This window comes from Pongo pygmaeus, chromosome 20 (assembly GCF_028885625.2).
Source record: "Pongo pygmaeus isolate AG05252 chromosome 20, NHGRI_mPonPyg2-v2.0_pri, whole genome shotgun sequence".
NCBI lineage: Eukaryota > Metazoa > Chordata > Mammalia > Primates > Hominidae > Pongo > Pongo pygmaeus.
This window is the reverse complement of record NC_072393.2, coordinates 4,439,195-4,456,567: the sequence shown is the minus strand read 5'-3', so window position 1 is coordinate 4,456,567 and position 17,373 is coordinate 4,439,195. Positions and strand designations below refer to the sequence as shown.

Here is a 17,373-nt window from a genome sequence, read left to right as displayed (position 1 = left end):
CTTAGGCTTTGACCCGGAGGAAGGTGGGAGACACGGAGGGTTGTAGGTAGAGGAAGGACTGGACCTGACTCAGGTGCTCGCACGCGCCCTCTGGTGGCTGCTTCTGGGAGGGGGCGAGATTGGAATCCAGGGGACCAGGGTGGAGGGGACTGGGCTGTCGAGGCTGGCTATGATTGAGGCTGGACCAGGTGGAAGCTGTCGTGGGGAGAAGCGAGTGTGAGATTACGGGGCTTCTAGGGATGGGCTTCCCAGGAAGGAGAGAGATCGGACAGATCAGATGCTTTGGAGAGGATGAGGAGGATGCAGAAGTGACCACTGGGCTTAACTACACGAGGTCACCAATGACGTTGAGCAGGGCGGCTTCCTCGGCAAGGGTGTGAGGGGAGAGAGCCTGGTGGGCGCCTGGGAGGCGCCGAGTGGGGCACCTGACCTAAGGCCATGGGACATGGCGTTGGGGGCAATCCGTAGGGCGTGTCGGGCAGGAGGTGGAATGCAGGATATGAAGGCCTGCTGGGGCCCTTAGGGGGGGTGTGGTCGGCGCTGGAGTTGCTCGTGTCAGAGGCATTGGCATGTCCCTGCGTGCCCCCGAGTGCACACCACATTGGCAGTGGGAAGGATGGAACGGGAGAGGGTGGTGGAGCCCCCATGTCTCACTAACTATACCCCTCCCCCAGGGACAACCTCTACCGGGTAGAGCTGGAGCCCCCCACGTCCACGGAGCTGCGGTACCAGAGGGTGAGGAAGGGGTGCAGGTGGAAATGGAGGGGTAGGGCCAGGGGAACGCGGCACTGCGCCGTGGAGCTGGGTGGATTCGGCTCTGCACGGCGGGGTCACTTAGAGCTGCTGGGACCCGGTACTCCCTCACCAGCTCTCTCTGTCTGCAGAAGCTGACCTGGAGATCTAACCCCAGCGACATAAACGTGTGTCGGATGAAGGGCAAACAGGAGGTGAGTTGGCCCTTGCTCGGTCCCCGCCACTGCGAATCAGCCCTGGCATTACCCATGCCCCGCCCCAATCAGGTTAGGCCACGCCCACTCCGTCAGCCCTGGCCACGCCCCAACCGCCAGCCCTGTCCACACCCCCAAACAGCCAAGGCCTCGTCTACGTCCCCACCCAATTGGTCCTAGCCCGGCCCCCAACCTAGCCACAATTAGCCATAACCACGCCCCAAATAGTTCTGGCTATGCCCACACCTGTGCCCCAGTCAGTCCTACCACCACCCCCAGCTTCGTTCCAACAAGCCCAGGCCATGTTCACACGCCACCCAATCGCTCACACCCCACCCAATCGATCAGGTCCCCATCCCGACCCCTCCCCTGTCAGCCCTGCCCACCCCCCACGCCCCCGGCCCGTCCCAATAAGCTCAGGCCATGGCCACCCCACCAGCTCTGGCCACGCTCCCAACCTGGCCCCAATCAGCCATAACCATGCCCACCAAGCCCCAGTTAGTTCTGGTCACGACCATGCCCCACCCCAATCAGCCCTGACCACACCCAGGGCGGATCCTTCTCCTCCATCCCAGGTTAGGACTCTGCTGTTGCCATGGTTTTGCCCACAGTCTGACCATGCACACCATCCTGGCCTTGCCTGCATTGCTGATACAAACTGTTTCCCTGTCTGGGCCGCACCGTGTCCCCAGCCAGTCCTAGGTTCAGCCCCTGTCTTGGCCACGCCCCAAGGAGGGCCCAAGCCTCGGCCACGCCCACAAGAGACCGGCCCTCCATCCACACAATTCAGGTTCTGGCCACGCCCATGACCATGACCACGCCCACATCGCGCTCCCAACTTCCTCCTGTCCCCATCTCAGGGCGAGTGTCGAAACTTCGTAAAGGTGCTGCTCCTTCGGGACGAGTCCACGCTCTTTGTATGCGGTTCCAACGCCTTCAACCCGGTGTGCGCCAACTACAGCGTGAGTCTTCAGACTCCCTGCGCCCCAGGTCCAACCTCCAGGCCTTTGCTCGCCCGACCTCCGCTGGCCATGGCTTTTCCCCAGGCCGTGTCACCTCCTCCAGGAAGCCTTCCTGGATATACTCTCCCTGCCTTCTCCCCCTGAGCTCAAGAGGAGTCAGCGCTGTCCAAACGAGGCCTGTACGGGGCGCCAGGGAAGCCGTAGCTACTTAGGCAGTGAGCCAGTTACAGGTCTAACTAGGGATTGACTCTTAAACCCATTTACAGATCAGTAAACTGAGGCCCTGAGAGGTTAAGTGAGTGGCCAAGGTCACACAGTAATCCATGGTGGATCAGGATTCCCCCTGGAGTGGGGGGCTGAGGGAGCCAGGGGCTGCTAGGCGGGGTCAGGAGATCTGTCACTCAGGCCCCATGGTCCCTGCAGATAGACACCCTGCAGCCCGTCGGAGACAATATCAGCGGTATGGCCCGCTGCCCGTACGACCCCAAGCACGCCAATGTTGCCCTCTTCTCTGGTAAGTACCCCCCCCAACCTCCATGTGATCAGCCCCAGCCACAGGCAAGACCTGGCGTTTTCTACTCCAGCGTCTGGGTCGTTTAGAAGGCAGCTGGATGACCACTTGTCCCAGCTGTGACATGGGCAGACTCTCAGCCCAGGTTTGGGGCTCAGCTGGGATTGAGGCTCACTGGGGTTTGGGGTTTAGCCGGGGTCAGGGGCTCAGTTAAGGTCAGGGCTTGGATGGAGGTGGGGCTTGGATGGGATCAGGGCTCAGCCTGGAGACAGGGGCTCCCCTAGGCTCAGGACTCAGTCTCAGAAAATCAAGTTTCGACCCACCCAGCCCCTGACCTCTGCGGTCTCATCTCTTGCCTGCCTTCCCCACCCACCCCATCCAGACGGGATGCTCTTCACAGCTACTGTTACCGACTTCCTAGCCATTGATGCTGTCATCTACCGCAGCCTCGGGGACAGGCCCACCCTGCGCACCGTGAAACACGACTCCAAGTGGTTCAAAGGTGAGACCAGGAAGGGCAGTGGGCCCAGACCTGGCAGGGCCCAGAACCTGACATTCATCAAATCTCCCCACCAGAATAAGAGTCCCAGAGGAGCTTGGTGGGGAGATTTCCACCACATTCTTTGGAATCTGTTGGCCTTTTTGAAGACTAGAAAGCTAGAGGAACAAGTTTAGTTGGATCTAAAGTAGAACCCGCTGGAAGTGGGTGGCTTAGAAGCCCAAAATGGAACCACAGAAAAGATATAGCAGGACTCAGCTCTTCAACACATGAGGGAGGAAGATAACAAAAAATAGTTGATGTTGCCATTTGCAGCAAGAGACACAGCGATTTTAGGCTTCTGACCTCCCTTCCCCCTGCAAAATACCAAACTTCGAGTCTGTTTTATATTGTCTGGGTAACCAGCCTAGGTCCCCCCTTCACCATAAAAGCCAGTGAGTTCTTAGCCCCAGAAACCCCCTTTGTCATGTCAGGGGCTGAGTTCTGACTCCTCCTGTCCTGCAGAGCCTTACTTTGTCCATGCGGTGGAGTGGGGCAGCCATGTCTACTTCTTCTTCCGGGAGATTGCGATGGAGTTTAACTACCTGGAAAAGGTGAGGCCGGTACAGTGGGACATGAAGTTGAGAGGCTCTGCTCATGCGAAGTGAGGGGGCAGAGGTGGATCCATGAATCCCTGCATGGGGTGAGAGGGTCCTGCCCTCCATTTCTGGTCCCCAGGGCCTCCTTTCCAGCCATGATCAGGCCCTGAGGCTGAAGACATCTACGGAGCAGCCGTGGAGCACTCAGCCCTGACGAGGGACTTGAGTTGGAAGTCAGATACACCTGGTGCTGTTGCTGTTCACCTGTCCACCCACCCAGCCACAATCACTTATCCATCCTTCGTCCCCTGTCCATCTGTCTACCTGCTCACCCTCCCGCTTACCCATCTGCCTGTTCTTCAGCCCACCCACACTTTCATGAGCCCATTCATCCATCTACTCATCTGCCCACCCACTCACTCATCCACCCACTACCATCCATCCGTGCACTCATCCATCTCTCCATGCATCCATCCACCCATCAATTCATCCAGCCACCCTTCCATCCTATCCATCTATCAGTCCATCCATCTAGCCATCCATCTATCCATCATCTATCCATCCATTCATCCATCCATCCATCCCATCCACCCATCCATCCATTTATCTACCCATCCACCCACACACCCACCCACCCACCTATCCATCCATCCATCCATCCATCCATCCATCCACACATCCATCCATCCATCCATCCATCCATCCCATCCATCCAGCTGCCAATCCATCCACCCATCCATTCATCCATCTACCTATCCACCCACCCATCCATCCATCCATCATTCATCTATCCATCCATCTGCCAATCCATCCATTCTTCCATCTCATCCATCCATCCATCTCATTCACCCACTCATCATCTATGCACCCACCCATCTATCCATGCATTTATCTGCCCATCCACCCACACACCCATCCGTCCATCCATCCATCCATCCATCCATCCATCCATCCATCCATCCATCCATCCACTCACCCATCCAACCATCCACCCACCCAACTCACCCATCCATCCATCTGTCCATCCATCCATCCATCCATCCATCCACCCACCCACTTACCCATCCATTCATTCATCCACTTATTCACCTATCCATGCATCCATCCAGTCCATTCACCTGGCTTTCTCTCCATCCATCTGTTCATCCATCCACCCACCCATCCATCTACTTATCTACCAATTGCTTGATTACCTCGTCCTCCTTCACCATCTCTTCCATTATCTATCATCCTTTTTCAGATGTATTTATTTATCCATCCACCCACTCATCCCTCCATTGTAATCGTCCATCCATCTACTCATCCACTCATCCATCCATCCAGGCAACCAGGCAGTGCTGAAGTGCACAGACTGCCACTAACTACTATTGTGACCTTGGACCAGTCACTTCCTTTTATCCGTGCCTCTTACCAGTGTCCCCATATGTACAATGGGGGGATATCAGTAGGCCCCGCTCGGGAAGAGTGTAAGAGATGTGAGAGTAAAATGTGGGTCTTCGTGGAAACAGTGATGATTATGGTTGTCACTGTTGCTGTTATCATCATTGACATTCCCACCGGGGATTTCTGCCAGGGAAGCCAGTGCCCAGAGAGGAATGGTGACTGGCCAGGGTCCCACCAGAGCCAGGGTCAGACTCCTCCATCCCAGTTTGGGTGGTGGGTGGCACAGCCTGTGAGCAGGCCTTCCTGGGACACAGAGTTCAGGCCCCCATCTGTCCACTGTCACGCCCAGGTGGTGGTGTCCCGCGTGGCCCGAGTGTGCAAGAACGATGTGGGAGGCTCCCCCCGCGTGCTGGAGAAGCAGTGGACATCCTTCCTGAAGGCGCGGCTCAACTGCTCTGTGCCTGGAGACTCCCATTTCTACTTCAACGTGCTGCAGGCTGTCACGGGCGTGGTCAGCCTCGGGGGCCGGCCCGTGGTCCTGGCCGTTTTTTCCACGCCCAGCAACAGGTCAGCGCCCACCAATAGGAGCGAACTGGGAGCATTTGCTGGGCATGGGTAGAGAGGGCCTGCATTCACTCCTCAGATATGCCCTGGGTCCTAGGTTGGGCACCACTGGATTAGACCTCTGCGAGGCCTCAGCCCCAGGCTGGGGTGGGACAAGCTGACACTGACCCTCTAAGACCCTTTGGTCAGAACTGGGCCAAAGGTATCCTCATCCTCTGCCTTTGGGGAGAGGAGCAGGGAGGGCTTCCTGGAGGAGGGGACACTGGAGCTAGGCTTTGGGTGTGAGATGGAGGAAGAGGGAAGAGTGTTCAAAGTTGAAGAAACAGCACATGCAAAGGTCCTGAGGCTGCAGTGAGTTCAGTATATTTAAGTAATCGCAAGAGAGTCTGTGTGGGAACTAGGGGAGAATGCACAACAGGAGGGCAGGGAAGTGATGGGATGGATCAGGCAACGCTTTGTGGGGCGCAGGCAGAAACCTGGACTTTTTCCCTGAGAGCACTGGGGAGCCGTGGAACAGTGAAGAGCAAGAGGGATGAGATCAGATTTGCATTTTTTTTTTTTGGTATGGTTTGGTTTTTTTTGAGACAGAGTTTCACTCTTGTTGCCCAGGCTGGAGTGCAATGGCGCGATCTTGGCTCACTGCAACCTCTGCTTCCTGGGTTCAAGCAATTCTCCTGCCTCAGTCTCCCTAGTAGCTGGGATTACAGGCGTGCGCCACCACACCCAGCTTATTTTGTATTTTTAGTAGAGACGGGGTTTCTCCATTTTGGTCAGGCTGGTCTCAAACTCCTGACCTTGTGATCCACCCACCTCGGCCTCCCAAAGTGTTGGGATTACAGGCGTCAGCCACCGCACCCGGCCAAGGTTTGCATTTTTTAAAAGCCTGCTTGTGGACTGGGCACGGTGGCTCCGCCTGTAATCCCAGCACTTTGGGGGGCTGAGGAGGGCGGATCACTTGAGGTCAGGAGTTTGAAACCAGCCTGGCCAACATGGTGAAACCCCATCTCTACTAAAAATACAAAAATTAGCTGGGTGTGGTGGTGGGCACCTGTAATTCCAGCTACTCGGGAGACTGAGGCAGGAGAATTGCTTGAACCTGGGAGGTATAGGTTACAGTGACCTGAGATCACGTCACTGCACTCCAGCCTCGGTGACAGAGCAAGACTCGGTCTCCAAAAAAAAAAAAAAAGCCTGCTGGGGAGTGGGTTCTAACAGTGGCACTGGGGAGGCAGGACATCCAGTTAAACAGGGATGGGGGCCTGCACAGGGGTGGCCTCGTAGACCCTGAAATGTGGTCCAATCTGAGATGTTACTTAGGAGGAGTGGCTGCATTGGACAGATGTGGGAGGGACAGGGGACATCTCTGGCCTAGGAAGACTGAAGATTCGCTGGCTCCTGCAGACAGAGGCTCCTGCACGCGCTTGTCCGAGATGGGGCCTCCCACTGGGCTCACCAAACTCTTTCATCCCAACCCCTCAGCATCCCTGGGTCGGCTGTCTGCGCCTTTGACATGACACAGGTGGCGGCTGTGTTTGAAGGCCGCTTCCGAGAGCAGAAGTCCCCCGAGTCCATCTGGACACCGGTGCCAGAGGATCAGGTGCCTCGACCCCGGTGAGAACCCCCTCCATCCTGAGTCACGTGTCTGGATGAGGTCCTGATCCCCAGGGCCAAGGGCTGGGGCTTCCTGGTGGTTATTTAGCTGATGCTGAGTTCAGCTGTACCCATTATACAGTTGGGAAAAACTGAGGCCGGGTGTGGTGGCTCACGCCTGTAATCCTAGCGCTTTGGGAGGCTGAGGTGGGCAGATCACCTGAGGTCGAGGGTTTGAGACCAGCCTGACCAACATGGCGAAACCCTGTCTCTACTAAAAATACAAAAATTAGCCAGGCATGATGGCACATGCCTGTAATCCCAGCCACTCGGGTGGCTGAGGCAGGAGAATCGCTTGAACCCAGGAGGTGGAGGTTGCAGTGAGCCAAAGCACTCCAGCCTGGGCAACAGATTGAGACTCCGTCTCAAAAACAAAACAAACAAACAAAAAAACTGAGGGCCGTTCGGCAAAGCAATGGGTACCTCTGGTGAATCAAGCCCCTTTATGAGGACCTTTACGTTCGTCCTGACCACACCCTTGTCACCCCCAGGCCCGGGTGCTGTGCAGCCCCCGGGATGCAGTACAATGCCTCCAGCGCCTTGCCGGATGACATCCTCAACTTTGTCAAGACCCACCCTCTGATGGACGAGGCGGTGCCCTCGCTGGGCCACGCGCCCTGGATCGTGCGGACCCTGATGAGGTCGGTCCTGGAGGGGCAGGGCGTGGTGAGGGGAGACAGGATGAGGTAGATTGAGGGTGAGAGGATCCAGATGCTCAACACAGCTGAGCCCATGGCTTCCCGCGCTGCCCAGAGAGCTGGAGACACAGAGACAGAGAGGGAAAGATGGAGAGACACTAGGAAAGAGAGAACAAAGAGAGACAGAGAGGGATCAAGAGGTGACAGATGGGGCTGGGCACGGTGGCTCATGCTTGTAATCCCAGCACTTTGGGAGGCCAGATCACCTAAGGCCAGGAGTTCGAGACCACCCTGGCCAACATGGAGAAACCTCGTCTCTACTTAAAATACAAAAATTGGCCGGGCGCGGTGGCTCACGCCTGTAATCCCAGCACTTTGGGAGGCCGAGGTAGGCGGATCACGAGGTCAGGAGATGGAGACCATCTTGGTTAACATGGTGAAACCCCGTCTCTACTAAAAATGCAAAAAATTAGCCGGGCGTGGTGGCGGGCGCCTGTAGTCCCAGCTACTCGGGAGGCTGAGGCAGGAGAATCACTTGAACCCGGGAGGCGGAGGTTGCAGTGAGCCGAGATCCCGCCACTGCACTCCAGCCTGGGGCCAGAGGGAGACTACATCTCAAAAAAAAAAAAAAAAAAAAGAGGTAGACAGACAGACACATACCAGGAGAACAAACGGGGAGAGAGACAGAGAAACAGGGAGAGAGGCAATCAGAGACAGACACCCAAAGAGACAGAGATAGGGAAGAGAGACAAAGAGAGAAAGAGACTGAAAGGTATACAGACACACATACATATCAGGAGAAAGCGGGGCTGGGCACAGTGGCTCACGCCTGTAATCCCAGCACTTTGAGAGGCTGAGACGGGAGGATCACTTGAGGTCAGGAGTTTGAAACCAGCCTGGCCAAATGGTGAAACCCTGTCTCTACTAAAAATACAGAAAAAAAAAAAAAAAACATCAGCTGGGTGTGGTGGTGTGTGCCTGTAGTCCCAGCTACTTGGGAGGCTGAGGCAGGAGAATCGCTTGAACCCAGGAGGCGGAGGTTGCAGTGAGCTGAGATCACGCCACTGCACTACAGCCTGGGCAGCAGAGCGATACTCTGTCTCAACAAAACAAAACAAAACATAAATTTGCCAGGCGTGATGGCGCACGCCTGTAGTCCCTGCTACTCAGGAGGCTAAGGCAAGAGAATCGCTTGAACCCGGGAGGCGGAGGTTGCAGTGAGCTGAGATTGCGCCACTGCACTCCAGCCTGGGTGACAGAGTGAGACTCCATCTCAACCAAAGAGACAGGGCTGAGGAGAGCCTGGTTTGGGGTTATGTTTCAAAAAACGGCGAGTGTGCCCACGTGCCTGTGTGATCACCCGTGTCCCCAGCATCCATGCACACACGCATTTATTGCTGTCACATGTTTTGGTGTGTCAGCGTCTGTATGCACCCGTGTAACTATGCCTATGTCCGTGTTGGTGGCATGTGGTGATATGGGGCCAGCCTGACCCTCCCCTGCCCTGTCCCCCAGGCACCAGCTGACTCGAGTGGCTGTGGACGTGGGAGCCGGCCCCTGGGGCAACCAGACCGTTGTCTTCCTGGGTTCCGAGGCGGGGACGGTCCTCAAGTTCCTCGTCCGGCCCAATGCCAGCACCTCAGGGACGTCTGGGCTCAGTGTCTTCCTGGAGGAGTTTGAGACCTACCGGCCAGACAGGTAAGTCCGGGCAAAGGTGGGGAAGGGGTGCCAGCAGGAGGAGAGATGGGCTGAGATGCCCTCAGCCTCACCACTCTGCTTGTCCCCAGGTGTGGACGGCCCGGCAGTGGTGAGACAGGGCAGCGGCTGCTGAGCTTGGAGCTGGATGCAGCTTCGGGGGGCCTGCTGGCTGCCTTCCCCCGCTGCGTGGTCCGAGTGCCCGTGGCTCGCTGCCAGCAGTACTCGGGGTGTATGAAGTGAGTGTCCACCCCAGGCCGGCCGTGGGCGGGAAGCAACGGAGGATGGGCATAGGGAGGGAGAGCTGGGTTCCGGTCAAAAGCCCAATGATGTCCTAGTCATTGAGCTGGGCAGAGGGCACGGCCTGTGCAAAGGCCCGGGGGCAGGACCACTCCTGGTGTGTTGGAAGAACAGCAAGGTAGCCGGTGTGGCTAGAGCAGAGTGAGCAAGTGGGAGAGAGGGAGGAGAGGAGGACGGGGAGGGGATGGGAGGGGACGGGGCAGTTTGTGCAGAGCTTTGTGAGCCTCGGGGAGGACTTGGGCTTTGACCTTGAAGGAGGTGGGAGCCATGTAGGGTTGCAGGCAGAGGAGGGACTGGCCCTGACTCAGGTGCTTACAGGTGCCCTCTGGTGGCTGCTGCCAGGAGGAGACTGCAGGGGAAGGAGAACCAGGGACCAGGGTGGAGACTCTTCCCCTGTGTCTAAAATGGGAGGAAAGCTAGGATGCATGCCAGTGCTGGCACACACCTGTACTCCACGTGAGCCTTCAATGCAGAGGACCCTGCTTCCTGCCCGCCGTTATTGCAACAATGACCCAGTAGCTCCGAGTCCAAGGGCACAGCCTCTGGCACGATGCCTGGGCTCCCATCTCAGCTCTGCCACTTGGGCAAACATTTACTTTCTCGAGCCTTAGTTTGCGTATCTGTAAAATGGGGAGTGAACAATGCCCTGCACACAGATTTGTTCTAAGGACTCCAGAAGTTGCTATTAAGAGGAGGGACTGGGCTTGGTAGCTCACGCCTGTCATCCCAGCACTTTGGGAGGCCAAGGCAGGAGGACTCCTTGAGCCCAGGAGTTCGAGACCAGCCTGGGCAACACAGCATAGTGAGAGCCTGTCTCTAAAAAAAAAAAAATGCAAAAATCAGCTGGGTGTGGTGGCACACACCTGTGGTCCCAGCTACTCAGAAGGCTGAGGCAGGAGGATCACTTGAGCCTGGGAGGTTGAGGCTGCAGTGAACTATGATCATGCCACTGTACTCCAGCCTGGGTGACAGAGCATGACCCTGTCTCTTAAAGAAAAAAAAAATTAAACTTTAATAAAAAAATTTTTTAAATTTAAAAATAAACGCCAGGCGTGGTGCCTCACACGTATAATTCCACTACTTTGGGAGTCCAAGGCGGGTAGATCACTTGAGGTCAGGAGTTCAAGACCAACCTGGTGAAACCCAGTCTCTGATAAAAATGCAAAAATTAGCTAGGTATGGTGGTGCGTGCCTGTAATCCCAGCTACTTGGGGAGTTGAGGCAGAAGAATGGCTTGAACCCGGGAGGCAGAGGTTGCAGTGAACCAAAATCCCGCCACTGCACTCCAGCCTGGGCGACAAGAGTGAAATTCCATCTCAAAAATAAATAAATAAATAAATAACAAGAGCGAAATTCAGTCTCAAAAATAAATAAATAAATAAATAAATTAATTAATTAATTAAAATAAAAATAAAGAGGCAGGTGCTTGGAACAGGGCCCACAGGTCACCATCACCATTGGGGCTGTGTAAGTGACTTGGACACTTGTCCCATTCGGTCCCTGGTCTGCTCTAGGAACTGTATCGGCAGTCAGGACCCCTACTGCGGGTGGGCCCCCGACGGCTCCTGCATCTTCCTCAGCCCGGGCACCAGGTACTGCGGGAAAGGAAGGTGGGTGGAGGGTGTGTCAGACCCGCCCATGATCCAGGATCCCCCTGATCTCTGACTGTGAGAGGGGCCTCTGCTGACGGTGCCTCCTCTCCCCATTAGAGCCGCCTTTGAGCAGGACGTGTCCGGGGCCAGCACCTCAGGCTTAGGGGACTGCACAGGTGAGTCGGGGGGATGGCAGGCTAAGACCCCCATCCCCCACTACCATGGGGGAGGGGAGGGAGGAGGCTGGAGGACCCTCGAATCCTCCGGGAGGTGGGTGGGGAAACGACTCCATCAGAGAACTTTAGAAAGGCATGGGGTGGGCCGGGCGCGGTGGCTCACGCCTGTAATCCCAGCACTTTGGGAGGCCGAGGTGGGCGGATCACGAGGTCAGGAGATCTAGACCATCCTGCCTAACACGGTGAAACCCTGTCTCTACTAAAAATACAAAAAATTAGCCAGGCGTGGTGGCGGGCGCCTGTAGTCCCAGCTACTTGGGAGGCTGAGGCAGGAGAATGGCGTGAACCCGGGAGGCGGAGCTTGCAGTGAGCCAAGATCACTCCACTTCACTCTAGCCTGGGAGACAGAGCAAGACTCCCTCTCAAAAAAAGAAAAGAAAGTCATGGGGTGGTCTCATCTCATTTATTGGGGAGGGAGACAGGGGAAGAACAGAGACACCAAGAAACAGACAGGCTTTGACAAGGACGAAGAGACAACAGAAGGCAGACAGACCAACTTCAATAGGACAGAAGGGGCCAGGCACGGCGGCTCCTGCCTTTAATCCCAGCATTTTGAGAGGCCAAGACAGGACGATCACTTGAGGTCAGGAGTTGGAGACCAGCCTGGGCAACATAGTGAAACCCTGTCTCTAAAACAAAAACCCAAAAATAATCCAGATGTGGCAGTGCATGCCTGTAGTTCCAGCTACTTGGGAGCCTGAGGCGGGAGGATCGCTTGAGCCCAGGGAGGTGGAGGCTGCAGTGAGCTGTGATCAAGCCACTGTACTCCAGCTTGGGCAGCAGAGGGAGAACCTGTCTTTTTTTTTTTTTTTTTTTTTGAGTCAGAGTCTTGCTCTGTCACCCAGGCTGGAGTGCAGTGGTGTGATCTCAGCTCACTGCAACCTCCACATCCCGGGTTCAGTTAATTCTCCTGCCTCAGCCTCCCGAGTAGCTGAGATTACAGGCACACGCCACCATGTCCGGCTAAAATTTGTATTTTTAGTAGAGATGGGGTTTCACTTGTTGGCCAGGCTGGTCTCAAACTTCTGACCTCAGGTGATCTGCCCGCCTCAGCCTCACAAAATGCTAGGATTACGAGTGTAAGCCATCATGCCTGGCCCAGATCCTGTTTTTAATAAAACAAACAGGTAGCTGGAGGCAGGGTTGCAGTGAGCTGCACCACTGCACTCTAGCCTGGGGGACTGTCTCAAAACAGCAACAACAAAAAAATTAAAAAATAATAAAAATAAGGCCAGGCGTGGTGGCTCACGCCTGTAATCCCAGCACTTTGGGAGGCAGAGGTGGGTGGATCACAAGGTCAGGAGTTCGAGACCAGCCTGGCCAACATGGTGAAACCCCATCTCTACTAAAAATACAAAAATTAGCCAGGTGTGGTGGCGGCACCTGTGGTCCCAGCTACTCGGGAGGCTGAGGCAGGAGAATCACTTGAACATGGGAGGTGGAGGTTGCAGTGAGTCGAGATTGCCCCACTGCACTCCAGCCTGGCACACAAAGCAAGACTCCTTCTCAAAAATAAATAAATAAATAAATAAATAAATAAATAAATAAATAAAAAAGAGGACAGAGGGCCCGAGGAGGTAGGAGGGATGCCCAGGGCCACCCCGCCGGCCCCGCTAACCCCACTGTGCTCCCCGGCCAGGACTCCTGCGGGCCAGCCTCTCGGAGGACCGCGCGGGGCTGGTGTCGGTGAACCTGCTGGTAACGTCGTCGGTGGCGGCCTTCGTGGTGGGAGCCGTGGTGTCCGGCTTCAGTGTGGGCTGGTTCGTGGGCCTCCGTGAGCGGCGGGAGCTGGCCCGGCGCAAGGACAAGGAGGCCATCCTGGCGCACGGGGCGGGCGAGGCGGTGCTGAGCGTCAGCCGCCTGGGCGAGCGCAGGGCGCAGGGTCCCGGGGGCCGGGGCGGAGGCGGTGGCGGTGGCGCCGGGGTTCCCCCCGAGGCCCTGCTGGCGCCCCTGATGCAGAACGGCTGGGCCAAGGCCACGCTGCTGCAGGGCGGGCCCCACGACCTGGACTCGGGGCTGCTGCCCACGCCCGAGCAGACGCCGCTGCCGCAGAAGCGCCTGCCCACCCCACACCCGCACCCCCACGCCCTGGGCCCCCGCGCCTGGGACCACGGCCACCCCCTGCTCCCGGCCTCCGCTTCGTCCTCCCTCCTGCTGCTGGCGCCCGCCCGGGCCCCCGAGCAGCCCCCCGCGCCTGGGGAGCCGACCACCGACGGCCGCCTCTATGCTGCCCGGCCCGGCCGCGCCTCCCACGGCGACTTCCCGCTCACCCCCCACGCCAGCCCGGACCGCCGGCGGGTGGTGTCGGCGCCCACGGGCCCCTTGGACCCAGCCTCAGCCGCCGATGGCCTCCCGCGGCCCTGGAGCCCGCCCCCGACGGGCAGCCTGAGGAGGCCACCTGGTCCCCACGCCCCTCCGGCCGCCACCCTGCGCCGCACCCACACATTCAACAGCGGCGAGGCCCGGCCTGGGGACCGCCACCGCGGCTGCCACGCCCGGCCCGGCACAGACTTGGCCCACCTCCTCCCCTATGGGGGGGCGGACAGGACTGCGCCCCCCGTGCCCTAGGCCGGGGGCCCCCCGATGCCTTGGCAGTGCCAGCCGCGGGAACCAGGAGCGAGAGACGGTGCCAGAACGCCGGGGCCCGGGGCAACTCCGAGTGGGTGCTCAAGCCCCCCCCGCGACCCACCCGCGGAGTGGGGGGCCCCCTCCGCCACAAGGAAGCACAACCAGCTCGCCCTCCCCCGACCCGGGGCCGCAGGACGCTGAGACGGTTTGGGGGTGGGTGGGCGGGAGGACTTTGCTATGGATTTGAGGTTGACCTTATGCGCGTAGGTTTTGGGGTTTTTTTTTGCAGTTTTGGTTTCTTTTGCGGTTTTCTAACCAATTGCACAACTCCGTTCTCGGGGTGGCGGCAGGCAGGGGAGGCTTGGACGCCGGTGGGGAATGGGGGGCCACAGCTGCAGACCCAAGCCCTCCCCCACCCCTGGAAAGGTCCCTCCCCGACCCAGGCCCCTGGCGTGTGTGGGTGTGCGTGCGTGTGCGTGCCGTGTTCGTGTGCAAGGGGCCGGGGAGGTGGGCGTGCGTGTGCGTGCCAGCGAGGGCTGCTGTGGGCGTGTGTGTCAAGTGGGCCACGCGTGCAGGGTGTGTGTCCACAAGTGACGATCATGGTGGCCCCAGCGGCCTGGGCGTTGGCTGAGCCGACGCTGGGGCTTCCAGAAGGCCGGGGGCCTCCGAGGTGCCGGTTAGGAGTTTGAACCCCCCTTCTGCAGAGGGAAGAGGGGACAATGCCGGGGTTTCAGGCAGGGGACACGGGGAGGGCCTGCCCAGAATTCACATCGGCAGCAGCTGTCTAAAGGGCTTGGGGGCCTGGGGGGCGGTGAAGGTGGGTGGGGCCCCTCTGTAAATACGGCCCCAGGGTGGTGAGAGAATCCCATGCCACCCGTCCCCTTGTGACCTCCCCCCTCTGACCTCCAGCTGGCCATGCATGCCACGTGGCTGGCTGGGTCCTCTGCCCTCTCTGGAGTTTGCCTCCCCCAGCCCCCTCCCCATGAATAAAACTCTGTTTACAACCACCGGCCCCGATGACTCTGGCTCTGCTCTGCCTCCTGGGGGTGGCATGGGTGGGGGGCACCCTCAAAAGTCAAGGCCAGGCCGGGCGCGGTGGCTCATGCCTGTAATCCCGGCACTTTGGGAGGCCGAGGTGGGTGGATCACTTGAAGTCAAGAGTTCGAGACCAGCCTGGCCATCATGGCAAAACTCCATCTCTATTAAAAATACAAAAAATTAGCCAGGCTTGGTGGCGGGTGCCTGTAATCCCAGCTACTCGGCCGACTGAGGCAGGAGAATCACTTGAATCTGAGAGTCAGAGGTTGCAGTGAGCTGAGATCACACCACTGCACTACAGCCTGGGTGACAGAGCGAGCCTCTGTCTCAAAAAAAAAAAAAAAAGGCTGGGTCAAAACAAATCTGGGGAGCTGAGTGTGGAAACATGGAGATGTCGGGGTCCCCATCTTCATCTGCATAGGAGCCAGTTTCTTTTTCTTTTTCTTTTTCTTTCTTTTTTTTTTTTTTTTTGAGACAGAGTCTCACTTTATTACCCAGGCTGGAGTACAGTGGCGCGATCTCGGCTCACTGCAACCTCTGCCTCCCAGGTGCAGGCAATTCTCCTGTCTCAGCCTCTCGAGTAGCTGGGACTACAGGCACCCGCCACCACGCCCGGCTAATTTTTGTATTTTTAGTACAGACGGGGTTTCATCATATTGGTCAGGCTGGTCTCGAACTCCTGAACTCAGGTGATCTGCTTGCCTCGGCCTCCCAAAGTGCTGGGATTATAGGCGTGAGCCACTGCGCCCAGCCAGCCCTATGAATTTTGTTTTAAGTGAGACAAGAAGCCATCAGAGAGTTTTAAGCAGGGATGTGATCTGATTTCATTTTAAGGGATCGTTTTGTTACTGTGTCACTACATTTCACAAGCTTGCTTCCTCTCAGTCCATGTTGATTAAGACCAACTAACGGCTGGGCTCTGGAGACAGGGCAGGGCACAAGACAGACCGAGTGCAGTGGCTCACGTCTATAACCCCAGCACTTTGAGAGACTGAGAAGATTCCTTGAGCCCAGGAGTTTGAGACCAGCCTAGGTAACATATAAAACAATTTTAAAAATTAGCCGGGCATGGTAGCATGTGCCTGTATTCCCAGCTACTTGGGAGACTGAGGCAGGAGAATTGCTTGAACCCAGGAGGTGGAGGTTGCAGTGAGCCGAAATCGCATCACTGCACTCCAGCGTGGGTGACAGAGGGAGACTCCATCTCAAAAAAAATTAGCCAGGCATGGTGGCACATGCCCGTAGTCCCAGCTACTTGGGAGGCCTTGAGCCCATGGTCAAAGCTACAGTTAGCTATGATTGCACCACACTCCTCCAGTCTGGGTAACAGAGCGAAATGCTGTCTCAGAAAAAAAAAACAAAAAAACAATGACAGGGCATGGTGGCTCACGCCTGTAATTTCAGCACTTTAGGAGGCTGAGGCCAGTGGATCACATGAGCTCAGGAGTTCAAGACCAGCCTGGGCCACATGGCAAAATCCTGTCTCTATTAAAAATATAAAAATTAGCCAGGCATGGTGGTGCATGCCTGTAGTCCCAGCTACTCGGGAGGCTGAGGCAGGAAAATGGCATGAACCCGGGAGGCGGAGCTTGCAGTGAGCGGAGATCGCGCCACTGCACTCCAGCCTGGGCGACAGTGCAAGACCCTGTCTCAAAAAAAAAAAGAAAAAAAAAAAGAGTCATAGGTGCAGATAAAGGTGACACCATCATACCTAAATATTTAGAACTCAACAAGAATGCAAGCACTCTATAGCCAAGTCCATGAGATGCAGCCAAAGCTATTCTCAAAGGGAAATTTGTAGCCTCCAAATGCATTTAATAGGAAATGAGGAAGAATGGAAACGATAGCATGGATGTCAGATTCAGATGAAGAGAAAAAAGGGCAGAAGGAGACCTTGGAGATTTGAGTTCAGCTTCACAGATGGGGAAACTGAGGCCAAGAAAATTTAAGTCACTTGCCAAAGGTCACAAAGCAAAGGTGTTCATGACAGAGCTAGAATTCAGAATCAGGTTTGGTTCCTCCCAAGCCACTGTCTAAGGACCGGAGAGACTTTTGGCATTACTCACTATTGGATTGTATTTTTAAAATGACTTCATTTAAAAAAAAGCAATATCAACATACCATGAAGTCAAGACAAGAGTTTTTTTGTTCTTTTCAGTGAGCTTCCTGGTTGCTCAAGTTTATGGTAAATACCTCTTCTTGCTCAGAGAGC

The 17,373-nt window shown here is 56.6% G+C and overlaps 1 protein-coding gene across 2 annotated transcripts in view; it reads left to right on the top strand.

The window, feature by feature from the left end:
- SEMA6B (semaphorin 6B) overlaps positions 1-15,130 on the top strand; it is a 37,271-nt gene extending 22,141 nt beyond the window's left edge. Inside the window, exons 4-17 of one of the 2 annotated variants that reach the window (XM_054465265.2) lie at positions 675-735; positions 885-947; positions 1,808-1,909; positions 2,333-2,423; positions 2,803-2,922; positions 3,424-3,512; positions 5,230-5,447; positions 6,924-7,055; positions 7,586-7,735; positions 9,248-9,430; positions 9,520-9,666; positions 11,242-11,319; positions 11,437-11,495; positions 13,195-15,130. In XM_054465265.2, the coding sequence (XP_054321240.2) occupies positions 675-735; positions 885-947; positions 1,808-1,909; positions 2,333-2,423; positions 2,803-2,922; positions 3,424-3,512; positions 5,230-5,447; positions 6,924-7,055; positions 7,586-7,735; positions 9,248-9,430; positions 9,520-9,666; positions 11,242-11,319; positions 11,437-11,495; positions 13,195-14,123 (2,422 nt within the window). In that variant the 3' untranslated portion in view covers positions 14,124-15,130. The remainder of the gene's footprint in view (positions 1-674; positions 736-884; positions 948-1,807; positions 1,910-2,332; positions 2,424-2,802; positions 2,923-3,423; positions 3,513-5,229; positions 5,448-6,923; positions 7,056-7,585; positions 7,736-9,247; positions 9,431-9,519; positions 9,667-11,241; positions 11,320-11,436; positions 11,496-13,194) is intronic. The other variant, XM_054465264.2, reaches the window with a different exon arrangement.
- The last annotated feature ends 2,243 nt before the right edge of the window (positions 15,131-17,373 follow it).